The 18,158-nt window shown below is 41.9% G+C and overlaps 1 protein-coding gene across 1 annotated transcript; it reads right to left on the bottom strand.

The window, feature by feature from the left end:
- Positions 1–2,164: 2,164 nt before the first annotated feature.
- cln5 (CLN5 intracellular trafficking protein) lies at positions 2,165–13,865 on the bottom strand. The gene is made up of 4 exons (XM_068034339.1): positions 13,708–13,865; positions 8,786–8,960; positions 5,544–5,769; positions 2,165–4,334 (listed from the first exon to the last, which is right to left on the bottom strand). Exons 1-4 carry the CDS (start codon positions 13,842–13,844, stop codon positions 3,793–3,795), a joined length of 1,080 nt encoding a protein of 359 aa, XP_067890440.1. The 5' UTR covers positions 13,845–13,865; the 3' UTR covers positions 2,165–3,792.
- Between the last annotated feature and the right edge of the window lie 4,293 nt (positions 13,866–18,158).

Below are 18,158 nucleotides of genomic sequence, written 5' to 3'. Positions count from 1 at the left end.
AGTTGTAATCACAGGGTATTTTAATCTGCCTGATGGACAGGGATTTACACGGATGACAATCTGTATGCAAAGGATTTGTTGAAGTATTTCAAGAATTTGAAAGAGCAGGTGAAGGAACCAACAAAAGTAAAAGCAATATTGGATTTCTCTTAGCTAATGAAGAAGGATTAATAAACCTAGTTCAAATGAAGGAACATTTATTTTGCTGTAATTGTACAGGTGAGACCACACCTGGAGTATTTCGTACAGTTTTAGTCTCATTAACTAAGGAAGGATATATTTGCCTTAGAGGGGGTGCAACGAAGGTTCACTTGATTGATTCCAGGGATGCGTGTGTTGTCCTATGAGGTGAGATTGAGTAGAATGAGCGTATAGTTTAGAAGAATGAGATGTGATCTCATTGAAACATATAAGATTCTGAGAGGGCTTGACAGGGTAGATGTGGAGAGTCTAGAACGAGGAGGCACAGTCTCAGGATAAGAGGTTGGCCATTTCAGACTGAAATGAGGAGAAATTTCTTCACTCGGAACTTGTGAATCTTTGGAATTCTCTACACCAGAAGGTTGTGGATGCTTTGTCTTTGAGTATATTCAAGGCTGAGATAGATAGATTTTTGGACTCTAAAGGGAATCAAGAGATATGGTGATCGGACAGGAAAGTGGAGTTAAGGGCGAGGATCAGAGGGAATCTTATTAAATGGTGGAACAGGCTCGAGGCGCTGTCTGGCCTACTCCTGCTCTTATTATGTGTCTGAAAGAGGGAAAGTGATGCCTGAGTTGAGAGGGAATATAAGGCAGAGAGCATACTGGAAGCCCTTAGTACCATAAGGGAAGCCATATTAGGAAAGCTTAGGATTCTGAAGGTAAACAATACTCTAGTCTCTGACAATTTCCATTTAGTGACTTAAGCAGAGGCAATCGCAAATCCCCTCACCAATATATTTCACAATTCATTGGAATTGGATAATATCTGAATGGATTTGAAAGCATAATGTTATGAAAGGTGTCTAGGGGTCTTTTGCTGTCTTCACCTGGTCTTATTGTAATAGGGTTTAATTTTAAACACACAGTGTGTTGAACTCCCCCTTTGTGAATCCTTGTTCACAGCTTTCCAATTATAAGGCAAAGAAATCAATTCACACAGGTATTCTGAGGTTTAAAGAAGATGAAATGTTATTTAAACTCTAATACGGTTAAAGCCTACGGCTATACGACGAGCGTCATGCTAGCATGCATAAGCGATACACACATGCAAATAGGGACAGAAAAGAGGAGAGGAAAATATAGTAGAGAGGGGTTTGAGACAATATCAAAAGAGTTCTTTGTTCACTGTGCTTCGAGCTCACTTGATTATAGGTAGTCATGTTGTTTGTCAGGGTCCAGTGTTCTTCTTAAACCTTGTTCACGGAGGAGACTTTTTTCCTCTTTGAGGTTCACATGTTTTCACAAGATTCAGTTCCATAGGAAAGAGATGGAGGCAGGTAGGACTGGAGAGGAGGTTCTGTTCCAAACAGGAGTACATGGCTTTCTGAGTTCAAATCCTCTGTTGGAAGTTCAAATTCAAAAACTCCAACAGTCATGTGACCAAAACTGTTCTGACCACTTCTTCTGTGTATTCAGCCATCTTAGTAGTTAACCTGGAATGCTTCAACATCTGGTAATGAAAAGTCCATTGTTGGTTGAATGTGTCAGGGCATGGTCCTTTGTCCCTTGTTCCAACACTGCCTGTTGCTATGAAAATGTCTTTCCAGTCAGGGGCTTGCAATTTTAAGTTTTAATGTTCTTGTGGCAAAATAATGTGTGCCAGAGTCTTGGCAGGTGGAGGGCCTGTCTGACAATAGTAACAAATGTGTCTTTCCATCCCTCAAAAAGGGAGCAAGGAACAAACTCTGAAATTACAGGCCTATGGACCTTACCTTGATTGTGGAAAAACTGTATCAAAAGAAGTCTTATATAGTGTTATAATTCATTCTTAATTCACACCTGAGACAAATACGCGGATATATTATTTATCAAGTGTCTTACCTCATATCTCCATGAAAGATGTTGCAGAATATTGTCTGCTCATTTTTGCTTTTGATGGTTGACATTAATTAAAATATAATTAGTCTACCATAAATATATAACATTTGAAAACTGAGAAGACACAAAAACATTTCAAATGCTTGATTTTATACAGTCTTTTATTTTGACCGTAAGCTCATAAGTAATGATTTTCATTCTCTGAAAATTACCAGTCAAATATATTGATAGTCATTTGGTAGTACTGAACTTGAGTAATGCTAAAAACAGAGACATTTTGTTTGAAGCTTTTTGTTTGCAGTCATCAGGACAATTCGCAAGAATACCAATGTAAAGAAAACAACAATAGAGGTGTTGCCATGGGAATGCACCAGTTTATGGTGACTGACATTTAATTGCCAAGCTTTGTTTGAAATTTTAAACCAAGCAACTTGACTCTAATTGGTCAAGGCATTATCCTGAGGAATGAACCAGCGAACGGCTGTCACTTATTTTGTTTAGCTGAAACAGGCGCAATGTGTATACATGTTCTTTCTCTCTGCAAAGAACAGGGCCCTGTGTATTAATACATGTAGCTTCCAGTACAAGCAAACGCGTCACATTTTGAGCCAGACAGACAATTTTAAATTGGTTGTCAGCGTAATTCTTAGCACACTGAGGATTATTGCGAGATAATAGTATAGTCCCTCCCTACTCTAAGTATTACGGACATACCATGCTCTTGTTGGAGCTCTGCTAAAATATTTCTGTAGAACACAGAATAAAGACAAGTAATGATTATTCAGGTCACAGCTCAAGTGTTCGCCTTAAATAAAAGATCTGACTCATGGAAAATATTTATTCTGTACTTGTTCACTTTCTTTACTCAAACAGAAGGTCATTCAATTTCTTTGATATTTGCAGTATAGAAAGGAGTCAAATGTAATAATATTAGTATCATAGTGCTGTGGAGAACCTGTTTTATAAGTAACTCTTAACAATTCTGCAAGTTATAATCGCTGAAGCTCAAACAATGAATAGTATAATGTAAATTGGCAAAGTAGTCAACACTCAGTGTACAGTTACAGAAGGAATGCAAATTATCTCACTACATATGAACTTTTATGATATCCTGTACAAGTCAAAGATCATTAAGGCCAAACTAATTGTGCACATTCGCTGTGGTTTTGAATCTTGAGCCAATGCAAAACAGCTGTACCTTTATTTACTTAGTTGTATAGACGCTGGTATGATACCATGTCCAAGCCAACAAGTGGACAATGAAGTTGGGAATGTCATATATGCATTTAAGGATATTCTTCGATTCCCAAAACATCATTATTCACAACAGCATTCCTGTCCCTCCCTTTCCTGGCCTCAGCAGCGTATCTCATGGTCGATCTGACCACCACAGTTTATATGTAACTCTATATAAACTCTAATCCTGCTCGCAAGCAGATGTTTAATTCTATCAAAAAGGAGCTGAATAATCAATCAACATCCTTAGCTGCTTTTTCTGGGAATTTGTTTCATACTGAATATTGGGGAGGGGAAGGAATAATCTGGTTGATACAATCAAAAGCGTCAACAAATTTTAACCAATTCCACAGTCGTACATTGTTGTTCTTCAGCTGTGATAGCTATTTTCCACTGTATGGACGTCTACTGGTGCACAGAAGTAAAAAGGACAAAAATATCAAATAACTTTACTTCTACATACAATAATTACAAAACTAGGAAAGAGTTACAGATGAATTAGCATACAAAAATAGAGCCAAAACTTAATTTTTCATCATTTGTTTTTCTTCTGCACATGTTGCTTACTACCTGTCAATTTATTTTGTTTAGATGGCAGAGGTATTTCTTCATATTTTATTCCAACATAGGGTGGTTTCATTGGCAAGTACCAATACTCAAAATTGTAGTAAAGGTAAAAGGTCTTTTCTATTACAACCTTATCAACTATTTCCAACAGACTTGATATCAGTTCTTTCACTGAATGAGGAGGTCTAAATGGAAAATAAAAGGAAGTAATTTCTTTTGCGAAAGTCTTGTTACTGTGTGGCCCAAATATAGTGGTATCATTTCCAAGGTAAGTCGGCTCGCCGCTATACAGGAATATTCTGGTATAGTTGGTTTGTATAGGGCTCTTAAAGACAGCACCTAATTCAAACAATGTCTGGTAAGTTCTCAATACAAAAGCTGAACAGTCATAAGATTCGAACCACACTTTGGTGTTTGGAGTGGGATCAGTTTGAACAGTCCATGTCTCATAATATATACCAGTTCTATTATCCTCTTTCACCCATTTGGCCAGTTTGTTGAATATTTCACCTGAGTACAGATAAATAAGAGTAACACATGATATTAAAACAAACTTCCTAAATTGAATATTCATGAATGTTTAAATTGCAAGATCAGAGCTTAAGCAGCTACTGGAACATGTGAATTCTAGTGAGACTTGTATAGACTATAAACTGAAATCATGTGTAATCATTTGGCTTGAGATTCAAGATTTTTTTTAAATAGAGAATTGCTATACCCAGATGCCAGACAACTGTACATGCACTGTACACCACAGCTAAAGCTGATCTTCCAAGCATGCAATGTACAGGAAGAGAATTACCAACTTAAAATTTAGTGCCATTATCAGTGGCTGCATGCTAAGCTTCAGCTACAAATAATTTTGACACTGAATAAATATATAATGCCATCCTTTCAACTTTCTACATTATCTGCACTCTGCTGCTGTTTGTATTTCCAGTATGGCAGCCACGTAGAACAGACAAAACCAGCCAGGCACAAACTAGTCCATTATAAGCAGCTTAATTCACACCGTAAATCTTCAACTTAGCCCACAATATGCTCAACAGTATATCTTTCCTGGTGAAATCGAGAAGCCTCCACATAGTCAATAACCTCCACAAAACAAAGATTACTAAAAAAGCTCTCGAGAGTGACAAAAGTACAAGGTTCTTGCCATAATCCAGTTGTGCATTTTCAAGGTAGGTTCCAGAGTAACAAAGCCAACCTGTGACAAAATTGCACATTGCCAATGACCTGGTGCATTATCAGGGGCTTTGTAAAATTCAAAGAGGAAAGAATCGAAATTTTGCATGCATTTTTTAAGCAATTTTGGTTAAGTTTCCTCAACACCAGCAGGGACTAGTAGGAAAAAGTGGAGTTCAGCATTAATATTACTAAACAGTGCACTTTGCAATATTGATTCTACTAGAAAGGAGTGTATTCGAAACAGGCTGTTACAAACGGCAATTTTGCCCCAATAGGCTTAAGTGAAGACCTGCATTCCAAGAGAATTCAGCTATTGGACGCTGCAGTTTAAACCGAATTATGCAGTTTATGCTCACATTTTAAAACATTTATTGCTTTTAAGCTGCGCATTAATTTTATGTTTGCCACTGAACCTATTCTAAATATCATCCTTAAATCATGTGAATCCTTTCATGTGTAGGTCAACGAAAGTACCTTTCTGAATAGTCAATTGATCTTTGTATGTATTGGTTTGTTAGTCAACAAACTTACCTGTTATTTCAGATACTTTTACCAAGGACCCATTTTCCCTCCAATGTAAATCATCTATTCCTTCAAAGAAACAGGCAGCTCCCTGATTGCACCAGAAAGGAGCTGCTATTCCAGGTCGAAGATGTGGGAAGGTGCAGTTCCCAAGCTGAAAGAGCTCATACCACTCCATGGTGTAGTTTTTGCCTGTTAAAGTGCTCCGGAAACCAATTGCATCATGCATGATATGCTGTGATCAGAAAAAAAAATACGAAAATCAATGATCATCTATCATCACTAATATAAACCTCAAACCTGTCTGGACTCAACCTATTTAGAAGATTCCCTTAATGTACTTTTGAATAAGTTATCTAACATTATCTGGAGTGGAAATCCTGTAGAAAATTTGCATTTTTTGGTGCAAATTAGAACACTCTAAACTTGAAAGATAATAAAAGGCAATAAAGTGGGAATAAGTATCCTGCTCGATGCTCTTGGTATACGTCCTACATTTGTCAAAGTTCATACCTCATTAAGCACATTATAACACTTCACCTTCAATCCGACTACTAAAATGCATGGCAGTTAATCTGCATCTCGTTTAGCCCTACATGTTTTGCACAGCTCATTTTCATTCACACATTTTAACACAATATGCAGATAAAGTGTTTCAAAAAATATAAAGTTCCATCCATGATTGCAATTCAATGAAGTGATCCTAATCAATTCCAATAGCAAATCCTGCTGCACATAGGGACCAAGAACCCCCTCACAAATAGCAAGATGAGTGGCATCGCGCATCAAACAATGAGTACATCACCATACTCCTGACCACAACATGAACATGTACCATAACCCGATTCAGTCCAGCATTGGGAGCCTCAGCAGATGCTACTTGCCTCCTTGCAACCTGAACAGGGGACCACATAGCACACATCACACACAGAAAGATGTCTCAGACAATTTGGAAAAAAAAAAGAACTCGGGGACGCCAAGTTTGAAAGCTGCAATCTATTTTAGTGTCATAGTTACCCTTTTACCACGATGACTGATAGTGCAGAAAATCAAGGAACGATATAAGGTAGAATGTCTAGATTGGAAGAGGGCTAATTTCAATGCAATGCGAAGGGATCTAGCCAGGATAAAATGAAACCAAATTCTGACAGGAAAGAAATCTGTGGAACAATGGGTTATATTTAAGGAAGCGATGCTTCCTACTTCGCACCACTTCCTACCCACTTAATAGTTACATGTTGGTAGAAGATTTTTGGGTTCCCTTTCTTAAGTCAAGTTTTTATCCATTTGGACACTGACCATCCTATTCCACGAGCCTCAATTATGTTAACCAGCCTTTTATGTGGTACTTTATCAAACTTTTTCTTAAAATCCATATAGACAACATCCATCACATTCCCTTCATCAACCTTTTCTGTTATTTCATCAAAAAATTCAATTAATCAAGCGTGACCTGCCTTTTACAAATCCATGCTGGCTATCCTTAATTAACTCAAATCTCTCCAAGTGCCTGTTGATTTTTTTCCCCTGACTATTGTTTCCAAAGCCTTACCAACCACTGATGATAAACTAACTGGCCTGTACATGCTAGAACTTTCCTTACACCCTTTCCTGAATAAGGATGTCACAGTTGCCACTCTCCAATCATCTAGCACCTCCCCTATATCTAGGGAAGATTGGAAGATTATGGCAAGTCCTTCTACTAACTACTCCCCCACTTCCTTTAGCAACCTGGGATGCAAGCCATCTGGACCAGGTGATGTATCTATCCCAAGCATAGCCAGCCTTTCCTGCACCTCCTCCCTCAATTTTTGCTTCTACCAATATTTTGTCAGATTTCTCTTCCTTAGTAAACATCGATACAAAGTCCTCATTATGTGTTCTAGCCTTGCCCTGTGCCTCTAAACATATATTACCCTCTTTGTCCTTAACAGGCCCCATTGCACCACTTCCTACCCACTTAATAGTTACATACTGGTAGAAGATTTTTGGGTTCCCTTTTATGTTAACTGCCATTCTATTCTTATATTCCCACTTTGTCAGTCTTATTTTCCTCTTCACCTTATTGTATTTGGCCTGGTTCTCACATGAAGAATTCACCTGACATGCATCATACACCAACTTTTTTGTTTCATCATAATCTCTATCTCCCTTGTCATCCAAGGAGCCCTGTTTTTGGTTCCCCTACCTTTCGCCCTTGTTGGAATGTACCTAGTCTATAGCTGAAGCATCGCTTCCGTAAAGATTTATTTATTTATTTAGAGATACAGCACTGAAACAGGCCCTTCGGCCCATCGAGTCTGTGCCGACCAAGAACAACCCATTTATACTAACCCTACAGTAATCCCATATTCCCTACCACCTACCTACACTAGGGGCAATTTACAATGGCCAATTTACCTATCACCTGCAAGACTTTGGCGGTGGGAGGAAACCGGAGCACCCGGCGAAAACCCACGCGGTCACAGGGAGAACTTGCAAACTCCACACAGGCAGTACCCAGAATTGAACCAAGGTCCCTGGAGCTCTGAGGCTGCGGTGCTAACCACTGTGCCGCCATAACCCATTGTTCCACAGATTTCTTTCCTGTCAGACTTTGGTTTCATTTTATCCTGGCTAGATCCCTTTGCATTGCATTGAAATTAGCCCTCTTCCAATCTAGACATTCTACCTTATATCGTTCCTTGCTTTTCTGCACTAACAGTCTAAACCTTATGATATGATGATCACTCTTACCTAAATACACAGACACTTCATTTCTGAGCACCAGATCCAGCCTCCTTTCTAATTGGGCTGAGAATGGACCGATCAAGGAAGTTCTCCTGAACACATTTCAGAAATTCCTCCCCCTCCTTTCCCTTTACTCCAACGTTACCTCAAACGATACTTGGGTAATTAACGTCCCCCAATATCATCACTCTATAGTTCTTGCACATCTCTGTGATTTCCCTGCAGGTTTGCTCCTCTCTCTCTCATTATTTGGAGAACTATAGAATACCCCCAGTAGTGTGATCATATCCTTTTTGCTTTTCAACTTTAACCAAATGGATTCTGTCCATTCCCAATCAAGGATATTCCCCTTTCTAACATTACAATGTCTTCCCTAATCAGTACCGCCACCCCACTTACTTTTTTTCCTTCTCTATCTTTTCAGAACACTTTATATCCTTGAGTATTAGGTGCCCAGGTCAGGTCAATACAAATCTAAACTGATTCATTTTCTTTCTTAAAAAAAAATTATAAACACTCACAAAATGGCCAAGCAGGTCTCCATATTTGAACTCCCAGACGGGGGTTTGAAGCCGATAAACTTCAATAATATCCTGGTCTTTCATCTGGGGAATCCCCCCATCAGGAGAGCCTGTGGGGCAGAATGGGTATATGGGCTGGCAGAATGGATCAGGTTTGGGCCGGTGATCAAATCGCCTGAAAAGATAATGTAATTCAGTAAAGCACGATCCAACATCAAGTCAAAATTAGACAGAAGAATTGTAGTGTAAAATAATTTAACAAAATACTGTTGTAAGGGAGAAAAAAAAAGGAAAGATCCACAGTCCGACGATCTAACGTGAAGCAGTAGGTAACGCTCACCCATATGGAGAATATCTCGTCTCAGAAAGGAGTCAGTCTCGTGGCTAAGTAGGATTGCTAACTCTCCAGGATTATCCTAGAGTCTCCAGGAATTAAAGATTAATTGCTATTGCAAGTAACCTGGGAGAAAAATCATAAGGCCACGGAAAAAAAATGGTTTCTATTTTTTTGAAAACTTTTGTTAATTTGTTGAGAAACTATTGGAAATGGGGAGGCTGAGCTGCTTGACTGGGTGAGGTAGTTGAAAACAGGTCAAGTGATGATATCGCCAGGAATATGTTCAAATTTGGCAAACCTCTGGCAAGGCGAAGCAATCGATTTAGAACCTCTAGGTTTTTGTGACCTTAAATGACTTTAATTTTTATTTGTTCAAGGGATGTGGGCTTTGCCGGATAGGTCAGCATTTATTGCCTATCCCTAATTGCCCTCTAGAAGGTGGTGGTGAGCTGCCTTCTTGAACCGCTACAGTCCATGTGGGGTAGGGACACCCACAGTGCTATTAGGAAGGGAGTTCCAGGATTTTGACCCAGCGACAGTGAAGGAACTGCGATATAGTTCCAAGTCAGGATGGTGTGCGACTTAGAGGGGAACTTGAGGGGGTGGTGTTCCCATGCATTTGCTGCCCTTGTCCTAGGTGATACAGGTGGCGGGTTTGGAAAATGCTGTTGAAGGAGCCTCAGTGACTTGCTGCAGTGCATCTTGTAGATGGTACACACTGTTGCCACTGTGCATCGTTGATGCAGGGAGTGAATGTTTGTGCATGGGCATGGGGTGCCAATCAAATGGGCTGCTTTGTCTTGGATGGCGTTGAACTTCTTGAGTGTTGTTGGAGCTGCAGCCATCCAGGCTAGTGGAGAGTATTCCATCAAACTCCTGACTTATGCCTTGTAGATGGTGGACAGGCTTTGGGGAGTCAGGAAGTGAGTTACTCACCGCAAGATTCCTAGCCTCTGACCTGCTCTTGCAGCCACGGTATTTATGTGGCTACTCCAGTTCAGTTTCTGGTCAATGGTTACCCCCATGTTCATAGTGGGGGATTCAGCGATCATAATGCCATTGAATGTCAGGGGGAGATGGTTAGATTCTCTCTTGTTTGAGAAGGTCATTGCCTGGCACTTGTGTGGCACAAATGTTACTTGCCACTTATCAGCCCAAGCCTGGATATTGTCCAGGTCTTGTTGCATTTCTACATGGACTGATTCAGTATCTGAGGAGTTGCGAATAGTGCTGAACCTAATGCAATCATCCCCACTTCTGACATTAAGATTTAAGGAAGGTCATTGATGTAGCAGCTGAAGATGGTTGGTCCTAGGACAGTAGCTTGAGGAGCTCCTGTAGCGATGTCCTGGAGCTGAGATGATTGACCTTGAACAACCACAACCATCGTCCTTTGCGCTAGGTATGACTCCAACAAGCGGAGAGTTTACCCCAATTCCCATCGATTCCAGTTTTGCTAGGGCTCCTTGATGCCATACTCAATCAAATGCTGCCTTAATGTCAAGGGCAGTCACTCTCACCTCACGTCTGGAGTTCAGCTCTTTTGTCCACGTTTGAACCAAGGCTGTAACGAGGTCAGCAGCTGAGTGGCCCTGGCAGAACCCAAACTGAGCATCAGTGAGCAGGTTATTGCTGAGCCAGCTTTTGGTTATCTGTCTCAAATTTTGTTTGATAAAGTGCCTTTGAAGTGCCTTAGAATGCTTTACTACATAAAAGGCACTATATAAATACAAGTTATTTTTCTCAAGAAGAAATTGAACTTAAGGCCCCAAGGGGGTGTTACAGTTTCATACTTTAAGTTGCAGTACTATTGTTTATCCCAAAGTACAGACTGTTAGAAAGAATCAGTGACATTGTTTTTATTCATGTTTCATTTCCAAATCTGAAACTCATTTTCAATGCACTCCTGAAGCCCTGAGCGAATCACTTCCACATTCTACAGAGCTAGTAGCCAAAACAAGTCTTTTGTTGTTCAGCCTGGGCTACACCCACCTGTTAGGCACTTGCCATGTCTGTTTGAGTCTCTTAAAAGCCCTTGTAGCAACATGAATATATATATATTGTTATGATCCTGTTATTTTTTTTAAGTATGTGGTGTGTCTTTAAGACAACAAAGGATCAGTACTGCTTTAAGAACAAGCAAGCCTCAGGAATTACCAAGAAGATGCATTTTGGTTGCCGTTGGATACAACCATATGGAGAGGGAACCAACCAGCTTCAAAGGATGCATCCTGGTTGCCTTGGATACAGTCACTCAGAGACTGAGGATCAAGATACAATGTTGCTATTATCTTTTGAACTGGCTTTTAGTGGAGACAATGTTCTAAGACAGACACACAGACTGTCTGCCAGCATATACTGAAGGAAATAATAGACAGCTCTCCTTCTGTCTGTTTAAACCCTATTTATTATACTCTCAGAATTCTGAAAAGTCAAGCCAGATTAATTTTTTAAAAGAAAATAACCAATTACATTAACTACTGAACTGTATTTGCTGTGTTCATCACTGGAAGATGAACAGCATCACTTCAACTGCTGAACTAGATTACTGACTATCTGACTATTGAAGATCCATTTTTCCCCAATCGGACAGCTGCGAGGACTTCAAACAACTTTGGACTGTTCCACATTGGAAGATTCCACTTTGGCAGGAGCATAAATCAAATCTGCAAGGACTTTTTTTTTGATAAATGTTGTTTATATCTTAGTAGTGTTTAAGAGTTTAGTTTTTCTAATAAACAGTTAATTTGTTGATCTAAAGACACCTGGTTTGGTTCACTGCATTTGGGGGGTTAATAGATGAATCAATTTGGCTGTGGTTTTCTTTAATTTGGAAAGTTTAAAGTGATATGTTAGGCAATCTGTGGAGTGACAGTGCGTTGTTCCCACTGCAATCAGAATCGTATATTTTGATTGGGAGCTTTGACTTGAGCGGTTGGTCGTAACAATATTCGTATGACTGGGAAGCAGTTATAGTTCGATGTCGAAATTAACAGTCAATTCAATGGCTTCAGCTGATGCAATGTGAACAGTTGTGATGCCACCTGGAATGATCTCAGTGCAAGAGTTCAGTATGTGGGCGATGGTCTGACTTGGAAGGACACAGTCACAATTTGCGACAAATGAGACAGCAACCTTCATGTGGTCCCCCAGTTAAAGCTAGTTTTCCAACTTCAAAACCTGTGAGCTAATGCTGTCAAAAAGGCGACCGAACCCCAGTCACTGGGTTCCCAGTTCAAACAGTAAAATTCCACTGGAAACATAGAAAATTAGTGAACTGTACACAATGCCAGCAGTTTTTCCTCATTTTATTTAGTATAGACTTTGGGGACTAAGACTAAGAGACTTAGTAGTTGGCAGGAAAAAAGACAGAGGCGCAAGGGGAGAGCCAACTGTGCAACAGCCCCAACAAACAAATTTCTCTGCAGCACCTGTGGAAGAGCCTGTCACTCCAGAATTGGCCTTTATAGCCACTCCAGGCGCTGCTTCACAAACCACTGACCACCTCCAGGCGCGTATCCATTGTCTCTCGAGATAAGGAGGCCCAAAAGAAAAAAAAAGAAGACTTTGGGGAGTTCTCAATTCCCATCTTTCCCCTCTGTTTGATGGTGTTTCAGGAAGTCACATGGTCAGAGTTTTATCCACCGGGTCACGATCTTTTTTTCTATGCAAGTCACTGGATTAAGCACAGTGCACTAAACTGCAGAATGGACAGGACAAAAGGACTTTTGTTAATCTGGACAATTGTTGCTTTGCAGGAACAAGACTTGGTGAAAGGCTTCTTGGTAAATATGATCGTGAGAGCATATCTGCTATTTCTTGATAAGGTGAGACCTAGCAGGGAAAAATAAATGTACTTAGGTAACCTTTTGGGCCAACTAGTTGAGAGTTACACAGACCAGCACTTGATGTTGTTTGCAACATTGGGCCCGGCTAAGTTTTTATTTTGTATTTAAAAAGTTAAATGTTTCATCATTAAATTAAAATGAACTGTACAGTTGTAAAGACAAAATACTACAGATGCTGGAATTCTGAAACATAAACAAGAAATCCTTGCTGGAAATACTCAGCGAGTCAGGCTAAAGATTAACCTGAAACGTTAACCCTTTCTCTCCACAGATGCTGCCAGACCTGCTGAGTATTTCCAGCATCATGGTTACATGTCCTGTTGTAATCTCAATATCTCCAGCATTGGCCTACCCCCATCTCTCTAAGATGCCCTTTGAAACCCAACCCTGTGACCAAGCTTTTGGTCATCTGTCTCAAATTTTGTTTGATAAAGTGCCTTGGGATGTTTTACTACCTAAAAGGCACTATAGAAATATGTTATTTTTTTCTCAAAAAGAAATTGAACTTAAGGCCCCAAGGGGGGTGTTACAGTTTCATACTTTAAATTGCAGTATTATCGTTTAGCCCAGAGTACAGACTGTTAGAAAGGAGCAGTGACATTGTTTTTATTCATGTTTCATTTCCAAATCTGAAACTCGTGTTCAATACACTCCAAAAGCCCTGAGGGATCACTTCCGCATTCCGCAGAGCTAGTAGCCAAAGCAAGTTCACTATGTTCAGCCTGGGCTACACCCACCTGTAAGGCACTGGCCATGTCTGCTGTCTGGGTCCCCAGGCAATAGCGCTGGGGGTTCGCTGCAAAGTCAGCCAAAGGCAGGCAACGCTCCACAGCCCGATCCCCATCCTCTCGGCTCGGAACACACACACACACATTCAACCCCGCAGCTGATCTCAGCTTCGTACAGAATGATGCTGGTTCCTGTTTCCGAGCCCGAGTCACATGAATCCCTTGCTGATTCATGGCGAATCCCTGTTTGAGCCACTGCACAAACTCTCACTATCATTCCAGCTGCAGCCAGTCGCATCTCATAAGCTGCAAAACCAAACCAGCGGACCTGGAGCTAAATACCTACATTCACCTGAGATTTAAAACAAGGAAAGTGGAAAGGTGAAATAAAAATACTAGAAATGCAAGGTTAATGTTTTTGCAGCACCCTGTTCTCAGTTTCTCCAAGCTATTTGCCCCTCTGTCTATTCAATATATTTGCAATCTGACTTTTTGCTCCTAAATTTCATTCATGAGTATTTTCCCCCCTGTGGAAGACTCTATAATGATGCCACTTGAAGGGCTGGGGACGTTTCTATTCGGTGTTCATATGCACTGCAGCAACTCACCCTTCGACACCTTATAATCGCTAAGCTCCATCACGGCAAGTGGCTACCTACCATTAGGGCAGAGGAAATGCTACAAGGATGTCCTTAAAGCCTCCCTGAAAATATGTGACATCTCCACTGATTTGTGGGAATCTCTTGCCCGACACCGCCCAAAATGGAGAAGAAGCATCCGTGAAGGAGCCAGCCAGTTCGAACAACATCGACGTGTCCAGGCAGCGACCGAGTGCAAACAGCGGAAGGAGCATTCGGAAATTCAAGCATCCCACCAAACACCACATGCCCCACCTGTGCCAGAGTGTGTGGATTCAGAATTAGACTATTCAGTCACCTAAAGACTCACAACCCTGGAATGGAAGAAAGTCACCCTCGTTCCCGAGGGACTGCCTAAGAAGAAGACAGAATCCACAACCCCTACCATCGAGAAGAACAAGGGCATGGGAACACCACCACCTGCAAGTTCCCCTCCAAGCCACACAACAACCTGACTTGGAACTATATCACTGGTCCTTCCCTGTCGCTGGGTCAAAATCCTGGAACTCCCTTCCTAACAGCACTGTGGGTGTACCTACACCATGTGGACTGCAGTGGTTCAAGAAAGCAGCTCACCACCACATTCTCAAAGGCAATTAGGGATGAGCAGCAAATGTAGGCCTCACCAGCGACACTCACAATCCATAAATGTTTAGTTTAGTTTAGAGATGCAGCACTGAAACAGGCCCTTCAGCCCACCGAGTCTGTGCCGACCATCAACCACCCTTTTATACTAATCCTACACTAATCCCATATTCCTACCACATCCCCACCTGTCCCTATATTTCCCTACCACCTACCTATACTAGGGGCAATTTATAATGGCCAATTTACCTACCAACCTGCAAGTCTTTTGGCTTGTGGGAGGAAACCGGAGCACCCGGAGAAAACCCACGCAGACACAGGGAGAACTTGCAAACTCCACACAGGCAGTTCCCAGAATTGAACCCGGGTCACTGGAGCTGTTGGGCTGCGGTGCTCGCCACTGTGCCGCCCAATAAAAAAATGTCATTAAATAGAGTGCGAGTCTCGAGAAAAGAAAGAGGTGACCTGATATCTTTAAAATAATGAAAGGGGTCAAAAGAGCAGACACGAAGAAAATGTTTCCACTTGTAGGGAGCCCAAAACCAGGGACCATAAATATAAGATAGTCACAAATAAATTCAATAAGCAATGCAAGAGAAACTTCTTTACTCAGATAGTGGTGAGAATGTGGAACTCTCTCCTACATGGAGTAGCTGAGACAAATAGAATAGTTGCATTTGAGGGGAAACTGGAAAAATACATGAGGGAGAAATGAATAGAAGGATGTGTTGATAGAGTTAAATGAAGTAAGGTGGGAGAAGGCTCATGTGGGGCATAAGCACCGGCATAGACTCGATGGGCCAGATGGCCTGTTTCCGTACTGCAATATTCTATGTAATTCTATGCACTGGTGGACTGTTTATCTGGTGAAGATAGAAAGATTGGCACAAAATTGTGATGAGTCACAAAATAAAGGCTACGATGGGGAGCGATAAACTAGTGCTGTCAATTATACAATTTAGAAATGTGTACACAAGGCAAAATACTGTGGTTGCACAGAATTCGAAATATAAACGGAAAATGCTGGAATTTCTCAGCAGAGATGTGTTTGTAGCAATGTTGTTTCTGTAAACCAGCCTTTCTATTTGTAAAATATACATGGGAGATGATCAGCACTGTAAACCTGCAGTTATAATATGTTCACAATGTATAATGCACCTTGGAGTAGCAGATTTAGTAAAAGTGTAGTATCCGTGTATAATAAGCCCCACCCCCAATTTTTCCAAGAGCTAGAATGCAGCAGAGAAATGTTGTTGAATGTCATGTTGGGTGGAACAAAGTGCAGTCAATGTTTTATGGTATTTGCACATACGGTTTATAGCAATGTAGATTAATGTACTGCTTTTGGCACAATTACCTTCTGCCTGCTAATGCAACCTAGTACATTAATGTTGGTGGCAGCTAGAGGCTGGAGCTTGGAGAATGTGGTGCAGCGGGCAAGAAGCAAAGAGGCAAATTGAAATGGCAGGATGTAGAGTTTCTAATGCGTCAAAAAAAATCTCCTGGTAGTCCCTCGCAGAAAACATCAAACAATGATTATGAGAAAAAATAATACTTTGTGGAGAATAGTGTTTCATTTGTAAAACTAATCCTAATATATACAGAAAATATTGCAAACACTCAGCAGGTCAGGCAACATCTGTGGAGAGAGAAAAAGTTAACCTTTCAGGTCAATGACCCAGTTCTGAAGAAAGGTCATTGACTTGAAACCATGGGCTGGATTTTCATTATGGAGGCGAGTAACAGGAACAGGTTCTGGTTTTGGGTCAGAAACCCATCTCCTATGGGAAGCTGATTCAGATTGCAATTTTCAAATGGGGAAGACCTTAATTAGTATGGAGACACATTTCCTGTCCTCTTAGAGCCAGTCGGATTGAAAATGGCAGTGGGTCAGATCAAATGTGGGACTTATGTAGACTTCCACAGGAGCCATCACTGAGGCTGCTGGTTGTCCTGAGGGGGAGATCTGCCTTCCACAGCACCAGAGGGAAGTGAGATGTCACAGGGGAGCTGAAGGCCTGGCTTAGGGTCAGGGCAGCCCCTCACTTCATCAATGCCTACCTGCATCTGGTGCTGGAGGCCGTGAGGGAGAGGGAGGTCCATTTCCCAGAGGGTAGCAGGAGAAAGCCACCTCATCGTGCAACAGGGGTACCTCTCTGTTCAGTGTCATCTGCCCCCCCCCCACTTCCTCCTCCTCTCTTACCTCCTGCTCCTCCCCTAATGAGCTATCTCCTTCCAGGGCCTCACTGTCCTCAAGGTCCACATCTCTCTGGAGGGCCATGTTATGGAGAGTGCAGCAGACCAGCACAATGACCGAGACCCTTGCAAGAGGGTATTGGAGGGTGCCACTTGACCGGTCCAGGCACCAGAATCGCATCTTCAGAATTCCGATGGCCTGCTCAATGGTTGGCCTGCTGAGCAAGTGGCATTGGCTGTATTGCCTCTGTCTGTGGCTCCTGTAGAGTGATCAGTAACCATCTTTTCATCTGTTCCCTTGGATCCATCCATGCACTTTGGGGGTTGGAGTGAAGGACTAAGGCAGCCTGGACTGGTGGAGGATGAAGGAGTCATGGCAGCTGCCAAGAAAGTGAGCGCACACATGGAGGAAGCTCTCTTGTTGTGGTCGCAGACTAGTTGGATGTTGATGCAGTGGAAGCCCTTCCTGTAGCTGAATCTCACCACCGGTCGCTGGGTGCCTTGATGGCCACATGGGCGCAAGCGATGATGCCCTGCACGGGGGGAAACTAGCGATGGCATCAAACACCAATGCCCCTTGTCCCTGTGCAGGCCCATCTGCATCAAAGTGGGTGTAGTCCCTGCCGTCCGGAAAATGGTTTGTCATTTGCAGGGAGCTGACTCTTGGGCTGTGCACCCGATGTCTTGGGTAGCTCCTTTCTCCTCTTGCAACCTCCCGCTGTGCTCCTCTGACCTCCTGCTGTCTAAGAGCTTGCTTTTGCTGCAGCTCAATATGGCTGCTCTGTCCAGTATCTGAGTAGCCTGTTCCCATCTCAACTCCCTCAGCTGGGATTGGTACATTCACGAGGCATTCCTGTGCCAGCCCCAGCTGCACCTGTGATGCCAGCAGGCTCACTTCCCTCTCTGGTTTCCTGCCACTCTCCAATGAGAACTTCAACTCTTCCAGCTGCAGCAATGGCTGCACTGAGGCACATCTGAAGCAGCTGAGCTTCATTTGATGTCTCTGCTTTATTTCAATCAGCCCTTCCCATATCCCTCATG

Source organism: Heterodontus francisci, chromosome 6, assembly GCF_036365525.1.
Source record: "Heterodontus francisci isolate sHetFra1 chromosome 6, sHetFra1.hap1, whole genome shotgun sequence".
NCBI classification, from domain to species: domain Eukaryota; kingdom Metazoa; phylum Chordata; class Chondrichthyes; order Heterodontiformes; family Heterodontidae; genus Heterodontus; species Heterodontus francisci.
The sequence above is the reverse complement of the archived record's forward strand: the minus strand, read 5'-3'. Positions and strand labels throughout refer to the sequence as shown.